The sequence below is a fragment of the Myotis brandtii genome, unplaced genomic scaffold (assembly GCF_000412655.1).
Source record: "Myotis brandtii unplaced genomic scaffold, ASM41265v1 scaffold410, whole genome shotgun sequence".
NCBI lineage: Eukaryota > Metazoa > Chordata > Mammalia > Chiroptera > Vespertilionidae > Myotis > Myotis brandtii.
Window position 1 is genome coordinate 2,623,106 of NW_005365764.1, and position 12,961 is coordinate 2,636,066.

General features: G+C 40.1%; 1 protein-coding gene across 2 annotated transcripts in view; it reads left to right on the top strand.

The window, feature by feature from the left end:
- The window catches only part of VPS13D (vacuolar protein sorting 13 homolog D (S. cerevisiae)), a 237,730-nt gene that overhangs the window by 116,632 nt on the left and 108,137 nt on the right, over positions 1 to 12,961 (top strand). For both annotated transcript variants that reach the window (XM_014545506.1, XM_005873452.2), the window contains 6 exons: positions 434 to 560; positions 2,126 to 2,268; positions 6,060 to 6,190; positions 6,418 to 6,593; positions 11,326 to 11,449; positions 12,243 to 12,478. In XM_014545506.1, the coding sequence (XP_014400992.1) occupies positions 434 to 560; positions 2,126 to 2,268; positions 6,060 to 6,190; positions 6,418 to 6,593; positions 11,326 to 11,449; positions 12,243 to 12,478 (937 nt within the window). The remainder of the gene's footprint in view (positions 1 to 433; positions 561 to 2,125; positions 2,269 to 6,059; positions 6,191 to 6,417; positions 6,594 to 11,325; positions 11,450 to 12,242; positions 12,479 to 12,961) is intronic.

Here is a 12,961-nt window from a genome sequence, read left to right on the forward strand (position 1 = left end):
AAAAATATAAGTCTTTGTTTCACTATGGTTGCAAATATCAAAAAATTTCTATATGTGACACGGCACCAGAGTTAAGTTAGGGTTTTTCAAAATGCTGACATGCCGAGCTCAAAAGGTTCGCCATCACTGGTATAGAGGCTGCTCAAGTGGGCCTTTGGCTTTGGCCATGGGAATTCAGGTTTTTGCTCAGCTGACTAAATGGAGCCAATAGACTAACGCCAACAGTCTGGGCTGCTGGAACTTTCCTGCTTCCATAATTAGTGCTCAGTCATGGTCAGAAATGTCCTCTTAGACAACAAAATGAGCCCACTAAATTAATTCAATTTTCACTCTTTCCCCTTGATTGTTTAAAAAAAAAATTAACTTTACCGTTTACGTCTGTCTTGGAGAGACTGGGTGGGATTGATGTATACCTCTCCTCTCCTTCCTAAAGGGTTACCGCTGATCTTCAGACAGGACAACACAAAGACAGATGCTGCAGGCCAGTTCGAGGAGCATGAGCTGGCCCGGAGCCTGAGCCCCCTCCTATTCTGCTATGCTGACAAAGAGCAGCCGAACCTGTGAGTACAGTTATTTATGGGAAGGGGAAATAAGTTCCTAGGGAAGGGGAAAAATTAGCAAAGGCTAGAGTGTATCCGTGTAAGTAGAATTGTACTGTAGATAACAATCCTGACTTGGCAGGGGAGCAGGACCATGACCTAATGGGATTCTTTCGGCTCTAATTTCTGTGTTACTTGATAGTGAAAATAAACCATTTGGTTGGTTTATAATGAAAGCTAGTTTTATTTTACGTGTGTTGGAGTAGTTCTATTCATAACTCTGCCAATGAAGAGAAACCCACATGTTCTGTGCTCTGCATGGCTCCCTTCTGCTGTCAGCTCAGCACAGGCAGAGGAGTTGGCGTGGGGGTGTGTGTGGGGGTGACTGGACCTCTGGTAAAGCCTCTGCCCCATTAATCCAAGCCAGGTCATTTTGTGTAAGGTGCCATTTAAGATCTCAAGCACTCCTTTCACTTTTAAAGGCAGGGAGAAGCAGCAATTGTGAGGATTAGATGACATGTCCTTCTAATGTATGGTATGAGCATTAATTCACTTTTGTTCTTGGTTTTAACATTCTGCCTTTTACAGGAGTCTTAATTTGTAGCAATAATCCAAATGGCATGTTTGATACTCCTAAAATGCCACACCCTGGTATCTGCAGAAGTATGCTTCCTACAAGCTTAAGAGGAAGGTTTAGGGAGCACCACATGCCAGTGGGTGCAGATGAGTCTTCCAGGGAGGGCTGGAGGCTAGGTTGTTGCTGCAGTCAGGAGAGGATTGACTGGGGTCTGGACATGGTGGTCATACAGACGCTAGCCCAGTCTCACTCTTCCTGACATTTATAACAGTTTATTTTATCCAGGGAATTTGTAGTTCCCCAAGCATTTCCATATAGACCATCTCATTTGATTCTCCCAGCATCCCAGTGGATTGGGCAGGGCAGGAAATACTGTTTTATTTTAAGATGTGGAAACTGAGGCTCGGAGAGAGACAGTTACCTGCCCAAGGTTATGTTGCTTGTTAGTGGCAGAACTGGAACACACATTCAGGAATGATGGTTCTAAGGCCCACGATAAGATATTGGCCAACTAAACAGAGCTTTGCTGTTGTAATAGTACCAGACCATGGAGGGAACGTACCTTTAGCCACATCGTCTGCACATGCTTGCCTTGCATCTAAAGAATTTTGGGCACACTTTCCTTATATGTTCAGGCTATTTCATGAACCTTTGAACACCTCAGTCAGGAAAGTATTAGTTTGACTCAAATCCTTATTTTTCAGAGGAGTAATAGATATTTTAGCATTTTCTGTATGTCTTATGCTTGTAGAATCTTAATGTTTTTTCTTAAAGTGTTCAGTTGAAGACGTCCATACATTTTGCACATTGTTGTACTGTGGCTGCCTGTAAGATAGGGGGTTAACTGCCAGCAGTTGCCTCGCTGTGTTTGGGAATCACATGAGTGAGGAAGAGTCAACATTAGAGTTGTAATTTGGGGTGTTAGCTACAGCACTGTTTCCTGATTAGAACAGGTGGACAAGACTTGCTTATGGATGAATGTATCAACCTTTGCTTTTCTGCCCCACAGCTGCACGATGAGAATCGGAAGGGGGATTCATCCTGAAGGCATGCCGGGCTGGTGTCAGGGCTTCTCCCTGGATGGTGGGAGTGGTGTCCGAGCTCTGAAAGTCATCCAGCACGGAAACCGCCCAGGGCTGATCTATAACATTGGTGGGTTACCCGGGGGGCAGCGGGGGAATCAGACCCTTGGCCCTGAGCTCAGGCTGGGACCGTAAGCTGACCATACATTTTAGGCTTGGCCGCAGGTGCTGACTTTCTCATTTGGCATTGGGTGAGGTATCTTTCCTCGGAATGCTTGATGGCTGTCAGCACAGATCTATTCTAGGGATCTAAGGAGCTACCTAAACACTGCCCCTTTTGAGGTCTGCGGCTCTGTTTAACTTAAAGTATCAGTTTGGCTTAAATCCTTGTTTTTCATGGGGATAATAGGAACACTTAGAATGCTTTTTTCATCCTCCAGGCATTTCCCACGCATTCATTAAAACTTGCAAACCCTAAGAGGGTAAGAAGCATTGTTCTCCTTGAAACTGAAGCAGAGAGGTTAAGTGACTTGCCCAGATGCAAAGGGGAAGTCTGGGTCAGAAGTGGGATTATGATTGCAGTGTGCACATTTGAAGCAGAAAATGTAATAAAATGCACTTGGTGGTTATAGTAATTAGAAGCCCACTGAACGGGCTTTGCTTATAGAGGTGGGGGGTGGTGAGAGGAGCATACTGCACCTATAAACCTCAGAGCCACCTGGAATTCTCAACAGGTTTTCTGCAGAGTTACGATAAATTTGATTATTTAAGTAATGCTTCAGGTTTAAAATGTTAGCTGTGCGTCCTTCCTAGTGTATAATTTCCAAGGATCCAAGCACCATTCATTGTCAAACGTTGGAAAACCATCTCGGGCTGTGCTGTCCGTTGAGCTCTCTGCGAGGAGGGAAATGTTCTGTTTTGCATTGTCCAGTGGGGTAACACTAGCCACGCGTGGCTGCCGAGCACTTGGGAGTAGCTACTAAGAAACGTGGCCAGTGTGACCAAGGAATTGAGCTTTTCATTTTATTGAGTGTTAATGGATTTAAATAGCCACATATGCCTAGTGGCTGCATATCGGACAGGGCAGAAATAGTCATGTTGTAGAAGGAGAGCCTAAGGTGGTGTCCTCGAGCGATTTGCCCTGGGGCCCACGCAGACTCAAGGACTTACGTGTTTGAGGTTTTATTAGTAATAGAGTCTCCTCCAAGTAGAGTTTGCTTTCCGTGTTGTTTAAACCTGAATTTGTGAGCATTCTCCCTTGTCCTGGGACTGCCTCCTTTAAAGTTGACATTAAGATTTTTAACAGAAGAAATAAACTTTAATTTGACCCTCCAGCTGAGGATCATTTTCTTTACTTTTGTTCACATTGTTTGCTCCGCCCCTTGAACGGGCAAAGGCTGTTTCATGCTGTGTTTGGTTTTCTTTTGGGGTATCTTGTCCTTGATACACTTTCCAAAGTAAGCTACTGCAGGTTGGCTAGAAACTGTAGTTGGAACAAATTGCGGGGTGGGGTGATGGAGCTCTTAGCAGCTGGCGCTAAGGAATCACAGAATTCTTTCAGGGAGGCAAATCGAGCTGGCCAATCACAACTATGCATTTGAGTGCATGTGTAAACTTACATGCTAGGACAGCGATTTTCAACCTCCTTCATCGCTTGGCACACAAACTAATTACTAAAATTCTGTCGCACACCAAAGAATATATTTTTTGCCAGTAAAAAACAAAGATATAGTTTTGATTGATTTACAAAAAAGAAGAAAAAGAAAAAGTAATTGCCCACCCTTTTTACTCCAAAGTGACTTAAAAAAAAAAATCAGGTGCCTATACTTGTATATAAAGATTCCTGGTGCCAAGAATTAACCAATGAGACAAAACCTTATTATGCGATGTGACCGGTAAGTTACAACTCTATTATGTGACCTACATATTTATGGTTCAAGACAGGGCATTCACACTGGACGCTGTTGTGTTGAGTTGTCAGTTTTTTATTTGACGATCTAAGGGAAAAGAGGTCTGTGCACCTGACTAAATAGTCAGGTATTGCATGTTTTAAAAATTCTTGTGGCACATAATTTGAAAGTTGCTGTGCTGGGAGCATTCATTAAAACTTATTACATATGTTTTTAGGGACAAGACTATGATTTGAATTTTGTTTTTACACCAAAGAAAACAATAGATGGAGTGGGCTAAGATAGGACTTTATAATTCTTAAGGTTCATGAAATCTTGGCATATAATATCAAGGGAATTTGTGGAATCTCTTACTTGAATATTTTTGGAGAGTTCGATAGATAACTAGCTCCCTATCAGGAAAGTTTAAAACACAGTCCAAAGCTCAGGGAGGCCTCACATGTACCTCCAAAAAGAGGGATTTTGTACATTTTTATCTTATCAGCTATTCATTTACTGGGGGGTTGCCAGAGCAATCTAAGATGAAAAGGGAAACAAAAAAAGCCTACTTTTTTTTTCTCCAAAAATTGAGTCTCGGTACTGTAGATTTTTTTCATAATGTCAAAGTAAACACATTTTTTGTGGGCAGACTTTATATTAGTTGAGATCAGCTAGCTATGATAATGTCAGTTTCTGACAATTAATGCTTTTGTGTGTGTGTTACAGAAATATGAGTGATAGGGAATATCTGTCTGTTCCAGTATTCCCGAACATTTCTTAAATACGGTTTCGGAGATGGTTGTTTTTGAGATTTGCTCAGTCTTTTATATTGAAGACTTATATTGAAGGCACACCCAAATTTTCAAGCCAGCACAGATGAATTACAGAGTTAACAGATTGGAATATTGATAATTGCGGTTATGTTAGGCCATCCAGGACACCTAGTTGTTGTATCCTAAGGTCTCTTTCCTTTTTATGGTTCTCTAGTTGACTGCTGAGTAGGGTCCTTTTACATGTCTCATCGTGATGTGAGCAAGGGCTTCTGAGGCAGGCGGCTGTGTGACCTAGGGCAAGTTACCTTCTTTCTATGCCTTAGTTTCCTCATCTGTAAAATGGAAAGAATGAAAATACCTAACTCATAAGGTTGTTATGAGAACTAAATGTGGAGCCTTTGGTAGAGGGTGTAACTTGTATTAAGAGGTCAATTAATATTATTATATTCATTATCTGTACTATAAATATTTCTATCATTGTATAAACAGAGTCCAGCCCAGTTGCTATATTTATTGTGTGAATGAACAAATAGTCATTCCCACTGAGTTTCATATTTTAAAAAACAATCATATTTTTAAAGCTAATTCAGTGCTGTTTATTTTTTTCCTTTCTTCGAGTGTTTTGAGATTTCCTTCTGTTTGATTATGACTGTCTTTTCATGCTATGTGTTTTGTTTGCCTTTTTCTCCCTGTACATAGTGGGTGCTGAAAACATGTATTTTATGAATGAATGAATTCTATAATATTTTACATTCGGTTTTAGCTGGATTCTTGGGCCAACAGCTAAAAGAAAATACTAGAGAAAAGTCCTTTGAGTTCAGGGTAGTCAGAATCCAATGAAGTAATCTGAAATTTCTACTGTATCCTGTAAAAGGGGCAAATTCTCTAGTGGGAATTTTGTGTCCCAGATGTGAGCAGAAATGTAGTCAGCTTCATAAATGGAAACCAAAGGTATCTATGACTGAACACCTGTGTTTTTTAGTTGCTGTTGTTATGATACACACTTTATGAAGAAGCTAGGAGTTATGGGGATATCGATACTGCCACTGAGACTTTTTAAGGCCTAAGTGGGTAAAAGAATAATACTTCGAGTGTGCTTGCTGTTTTCATTCCATTCTTGGAAGGCTTGACAGCCTCTTTGAGTGATATAATTGTTTTCTTAGAGAAACAAAGTAATTGTGAAGGCTATTTATTTTTGTCAGACCATGGATTATCTTTTTTTCTGATTAATTCATGGCAGTGGTTTTTGTTATTTGTAGGTATTGATGTCAAGAAAGGCCGAGGTCGATATATTGACACCTGTATGGTCATCTTTGCCCCCCGTTACCTGTTAGATAATAAATCATCTCACAAGCTTGCATTCGCACAGAGGGAATTTGCCAGGGGACAGGTAAGCAGTTTACTTTTGAAGAATTACTAGTGTTTAATAGCACAGGGAGTTTTAATGTCATGGCTTATCTCCCCTTCAACGCTGTAAGTTCTGTGATGTAACCATTTCCTGCCTTTGGCACCCTAAATAGCTTCTGGTAGAGGACCAGGCTCAGAGAAGGTACTTAGTAAACATTTACTGTCTTGAATTGACTTGTTGACCAAAGCCAGTGATTCTGTGTGTTTTAGGGAACAGCCAATCCCGACGGTTACATTTCTACCCTTCCTGGTTCCAGTGTGGTGTTCCATTGGCCTCGGAATGACTATGATCAGCTGTTGTGTGTCAGATTAATGGATGTTCCCAATTGTATTTGGTCTGGAGGCTTTGAGGTCAACAAGAATAATTCTTTCCACATCAACATGAGGTAAGTTCAGAGACTACATTTAGACAAAAAGTAGCTTTGTTTGAGGTGCATTAAATAGTAAGCTATAAATACCATATAAATTTTAAATATTTATAAAGCTATAAATAGTAAGTAGTAATACTACTCTTCATGAAATGGACGCACATGTTTCTGGCTCAGACAAAGTTCTTAAAACTTGCAAAGACCAGGTATGTATGAGTGAACTTTTTGTTGGGGTGAGTTAAAGGGAATGTCAGCAGTTTTGACCATGGTGCAACTGGTGTGGTCTTAGGTGTCAAGTTGAAGGGGTAGCACGTCTGAAAACTCTGCATTTCGACATTAACACTGATTATAAATGCTTTTACCAAATCTTCTTTCATTTGATGCTGTTTCAGTAATTATCTGCCCTTCTTTGCCAAACCCAGTGACATTCAGGTCCTTGTTAAGAAAAATCAACCAAATTTAGCCTCAACAAGCCCAGGATGACTCTTCCTTCTGCTTTCATCAAATGCTTTTTTAAAAAGTATTCGAAGTTTTTAAAAAAAATAGTGGTAAGATACACATACCATGTGAGAAAGATAACACAAAGGCCCAGAGATTGTTTTGTGGGCTTCAGGTACATAAAATTTACCACTTTAATCATTTTTAAGTTCACTAGTGTGAAGTACATTCATATAGTTGTGCCACCGATCTCCAAACTCTTTTTATCTTGCAAAACTGAAACTCTATACCCATCAAACAACAACTCCTCATTTCCCCCTTCTCCAGCCCCTGCTCAGCTTTTTCTGAATTTGACTACCCTAGGTATCTCAGATAAGTGGAAGCATACAGTATTTGTCTTTTTGTGACTGGCTTATTTCCCTTAGCATAATGTTCTCAAGGTTCATCTGCATTATCACATGTGTCAGAATTTCCTTCCTTTAAGCTGAATAATATTCCATTGTATGAATATAGCACATTTTGCTTATCCATTGATTTGTTGAGGGAAACTTGGGGTGCATTCTATCTTTTGGCTGTTGTGAATAGTGCTGCTCTGAACATGGGTGTATAAATATCTCTTTGAGTCCCTGCTTTTGATTCTTTTGGGTCCATACTCAGAGTAGAATTATTGTTTTATGTGGTCATTCCAATTTTATTTCTTTGAGGAATTGCCATACTGTTTTCTATAGCAGCTCCACCATTTTACATTTCAGCCAACTATGCACAGCCAATTTCTCCACATCTTCGCTAGCACTTTTTATTTTCTGCTTTTTTGATAGTAGTCAACCTGATGGGTGAGGTCACATCTCATTGTGGTTTTGATTCACATTTCCCTAATGATTAGTGATATTAAGCTTCTTTTCATGTGCTTGCTGGCCATTTGTACTGCCTATTTTTGAATTGGGTTGTTTGTTTTTTTGTTGTTGAGTTACAGAAATCTTTTGTATATTCTGGATATTAACCCCCTTTTGAGATATATGATTTGCATATATTTTCGCCCATTTTTTACTCGGTTGATTGTGTTTTGTATAGAAGTTTTTAATTTTGATGTAGTCCAAATTATCTACTTTAACTTTTATTATCTCTGCTTTTGGTGTTATAGCCAAGAAATCATTGCCAAATCCAATGTCATGAAGCTTTACCCTGTGTTTTCTTCTGAGTGTTCTATAGTTTTAGCCCTTATATTTAGGTCTTTGATCCATTTTGAGTTGATATGTGTATACCAGAGGCCTGGTGCATGAAATTCGTGCACAGGTAGGGTCCCTAGGCCTGGCCGGCAATCAGGGCTGATCGGGGCCTTCTGGCTGCCAGCTGGGGCCTTCCTTCGTTCCGCGCCGCCCCCTGGTGGTCATAGTGAGTGATTGAACTCCCAGTCTCCCAGTCGAACTTCTGAGGGGACACTTTCCATAGCCTTTATATATATAGATGGTATAAGGTAAAATTTCAACACTACTTTTTTGTTTCTGGCTATCCAATTATCTCAAAATTTGTTGAAAAGATTCTCCCTTCTCCATGGGATGGTCTTGGCACCATTGTCAAAAATTATTTGACTCTGTATGTGAGGATTTATTTCAAGGCTTTCTGTCTCTTCTGTCCATATGTCTGTCTTTATGCCAGTATCACACTGTTTTGATTAGTAGCTTTATAATAAGTTTTGAAATCAGGAAGTGTGAGACCTCCAACTTTGTTCTTTTTCAAGATTATTTTGGCTATTTGGAGTCCCTTGGGATTCCATCTAAATTTTAGGATGAAATTTTTTGTTTTTTTGTGGGGGGGAAACTTGGGATTTTGATAGGGATGGCATTAAATATGTAAATCCACTTTGGGTAGCATTGATCTTTTAACAATATTAAGTCTTTCGATCCACGACCATGGATGCCTTTCCATTTGTTTGTGTCCTCCTCAGTTTCTTTTATCAAATGCTTTTGAAGCTGAAGACACTGAAATCAGTGCTATTTCAACACATTTAGAAGCAAAATTTAATCTTTCATAGTTACGGCTAGTTCTTCATTGAGAACACCATTGTAAGGGAACAGAAAAATAATAGATGATATACAGCAGTACCTATAGTTGACTTTTAAAAAATGCATTATCTGAGGTTTTATTTTCTTTCATTCCCTCTCTCCCCCACTAATACAAGTGAAAGTTTATTTAGAAAGCCACAGAGTTAGAAAAAGTGAGCCAGCTGGGCTGTGTGGGCTCGGGGAATAAGTTACAGGGGCAAAAGAAGGGGCCCTTGGAGCTTAGGAGAGGGAGAGAGGGGGAAAGGTGCTGGAGTGCTCCAGAGAGATGGGGGAGGGGGGCGCATGAGCTAGAGAGGAAAGGCACAGGTGAGAAAGAGAGAGACAGCGAGAGAGGGAGAGAGAGAGAGAGAGAGAGCTCTATTTTCCTTCATTTTGTCAATAGCCCTTAGTAAAATTAATTACATCTGGTGTAGTGGTTTTCAGGCTCTGTTCCTAAGAGTAGTTGGGGGTCTAAGCTGGTGACTTTAGAGGCCCAGGGAGCCAAATGGTCAGGTCTTCAGTGCCCTCATCCCTTCTTCAATCAGAACTCTTTGTCAGTATCATGTGTTTCTCACAAGATTTCACTGGGGTCTGCAGAGGGGTGGGGGAAAAGGAGAAGTTCTGCAGCTAAAGCCACTGTTGGTGTATATACCTCTGAGGAGGAGGCTGTCCAGATCTGTTGTGTTAGAAGGGGAAGCCAATTTGAGATTATATAAAACAGCTACTCCTGATTACGTTTAAAAAAAGAAAAAGAAGGAAAGTAAGTACCAGGTGTGGGGCGGAAATGACTCTACCTTTGTTAACCCTTTTGAAATGACGTCCTGAAGTACTGAGCATAGACAAATGCCATCTGTTTTCCCCACTTTCCCCACCATGTCATTTGGAAACAGCTTCAACCTACAGAGAACTTACGAGTTGTACATCTTTTTCCTGGATTTATTACATTTCATCGTTTTGCTGTGTTCTTGATCTCTCTCCATACACATACATACATTTTTTTTCTGAACCATTTGAAAGTAAATTGAAATCATCATGGTAATTCAGCCGTAAAAACTTCACTCATCACCTAAAGACAAGGACGTTTTTCTAAATACATATACTAATATTACACACTGAATAAATTTAATATTGATTTGTTTTCTAATAAATAGTTCTTTAAAATGTCCTTCATAGTAGCCCCTTCCTCCTGGTCTAGGATTCAGTCAAGGATCATGCATTTTATTTGACCCATTTAGCTCATCTCCTTTAATCTAAATGATCACTTTTCCTTTTTTGTCTTTATTGACATTGACATTTTTAAAGAGTTCAAGCCAGTTTCTTGTAGAATGTCCTATTTCCTGGATTTTCCTGATAGTTTCCTAATATAGATTTGGGTAAAACCTTTTTGGTAAGAATACTACATATGTGGTATTGTATGTTTCCTGTTGCGTCACATCTGGAGGCCTGGGCTGTGACAGCTGTTGTCCCATTACTGATGTTGCTAAATTGGATCATCGTGAGGTTAAGCTGGTGTCTAACAGGTTTTTCTTACAGAGTTACCTTTTCTTCTTTGTAAACAAAAAAATCCATCTGGGGATAATTTGAGACTGTGTGTATATTGTTTCCTAAAATCCTTTCACTCAATGGTTCCATGGTTCTTATCTGAATCAATTATTACATTGGTGGTTGCAAAATGGTGATTTTCTGATTCTCTCATTTCTTCGACATTTATTAACTGATAGTCTTCTGTAAAGAACAGTTTTTCATTCTCTACAGTGATATGTCTTTATTTAAATATGCACACATACGTGCACACATAAAAATATATAAAAATTATGATCACATACTGGTACCTCCATTACAGAGGATTCTTCCTCACCTGCCTTTGTCCTATAGTGAGAACCCTGGTGATCAGTAACATCAGTATATTAGTTTGAACCATATGAAATTGCTCTGTGTCCATGTCAAAAGTACTCTAGTATCAACAATTCTATTCAACCAGCATTTACTCATTTGCTACACTGACACCATTATCCCAAACAAACCCACTAAGTAAAATTTGTAGATCTTGCTGCCCAGTTACAACATACTATTCAAACATTGCTTGAATAAATTCTTTTTCATTGTGTGATTATACTGTCAATTCCTACCTTTTTAATGTGATCAAAGAACACACAGCAGCATTGGTTGGTGTCTAAGCAGTCCTGTGATTGTGGGAAGTATGAGCGGAACGTGAACTGTGACTGGTTCTCTCCATTTTATGCAGCCTCTTTTGTTTCCTTTTTCTGCAGAGATACCTTGGGAAAATGCTTCTTCCTGCGCGTGGAAATTACACTCCGAGGAGCTACCTACAGGATCTCCTTTAGTGACACAGACCAGCTGCCCCCTCCTTTCCGAATTGACAACTTTTCTAAGGTATCACGTGGAGTTTAGAGCCAGTTTGAAGAGGGTGGAGTATGTACTGCCCTTAAGATAATGAAATGCATTTTAAACGTGGGTTTAAAAGAAGCCATACAGGAATCTCTGTGGCTGGACAACCTATAAATCCTCACCCTTAAGAGGTGGTTTCTGCTGGTTATTTTGCTTGCTGGGCAGCCATACCCAGAAGTGACTTGTCAGTCGCCAGTGCTTATGTGACTAGATTGTTGGGTCAACATGGTGGCCCTGTGGACATTCCACATGGAGAGAGGAGCCTGAGTCAGATTGTCCAATGACAGTGGGAAGGGGCAGCTATACCGTTACTCAGTTGCAGTGAGCATTTTTATAAATCTTACAAATAAAGCCAAACTGGAAACCATTAGATTCTATTTTAAATTATGCCTTTGAATGACAGTGTCTTATAATGTGACTTTCTGTAGCTGAATTCCAACATTTTTGTGCTTTTCTGTGTTCAGAGTATATCACAAGGGTGAGGGTGGCAGAGATGCCACTGAAAGGGGAGAATTGCTTCCCTTCGTAATTGCTGCAAAGCTTCTAAAAGCCCTTTGTCCAATAGGCGATTACCTGTGTCATTTAACTGGTGGGCTTTTTATAATTTGGAAGGTGATTAGAAAGTCAAGAGGCAAGATGATGAACCTCACTTGTGGTTGTGGTGTGTGTAGTAGGATTCATTTGGGAAGGATCTGGAACTTAAACCTAGGAAGTGCTAAGTCATGTTCCAATAACACCAGAGTGAGTGACAGCCCTGTTCCTCTTGCCATCGCTGTAGGTCCCGGTTGTCTTTACTCAGCACGGCGTAGCTGAGCCCAGGCTCCGAACTGAAGTGAAGCCCATGACCTCCTTGGATTACGCCTGGGATGAACCCGCCCTGCCACCGTTTATCACTCTGACTGTTAAAGGGGCAGGCTCCTCTGAGATCAACTGCAACATGAATGATTTCCAGGATAACCGACAGCTTTATTATGAAAATTTCATTTACATTGCTGCTACATACACGTTCTCTGGGTAATTCTGGGTTAAAGTATTATCCTTATAAAGCAGAACTCTGATTATTAACTGATTTTAAACTCTAAGCAGTTCTCAGGAGGCTGAAGGATAAAGGAAGATTCCTTTCATTCTTTGCCAAATCCTAGGCTCAAGATCTGTCTTGAGATCTTGAGAAGTCTTTAGTCTAAACCAGTGGTTCTCAGCCTGTGGGTTGCGACCCCTTTGGGGGTCGAACAACCCTTTCACAGGGGTCGCCTAAGACCATCGGAAAACACATATATAATAACATATTGTTTTTGTGATTAATCACTATGCTTTAATTATGTTCAATTTGTAACAATGAAAATACATCCTGCATATCAGATATTTACATTACGATTCATAACAGTAGCAAAATTACAGTTATGAAGTAGCAACGAAAATAATTTTATGGTTGGGGGTCACCACAACATGAGGAACTGTATTAAAGGGTCGCGGCATTAGGAAGGTTGAGAACCACGG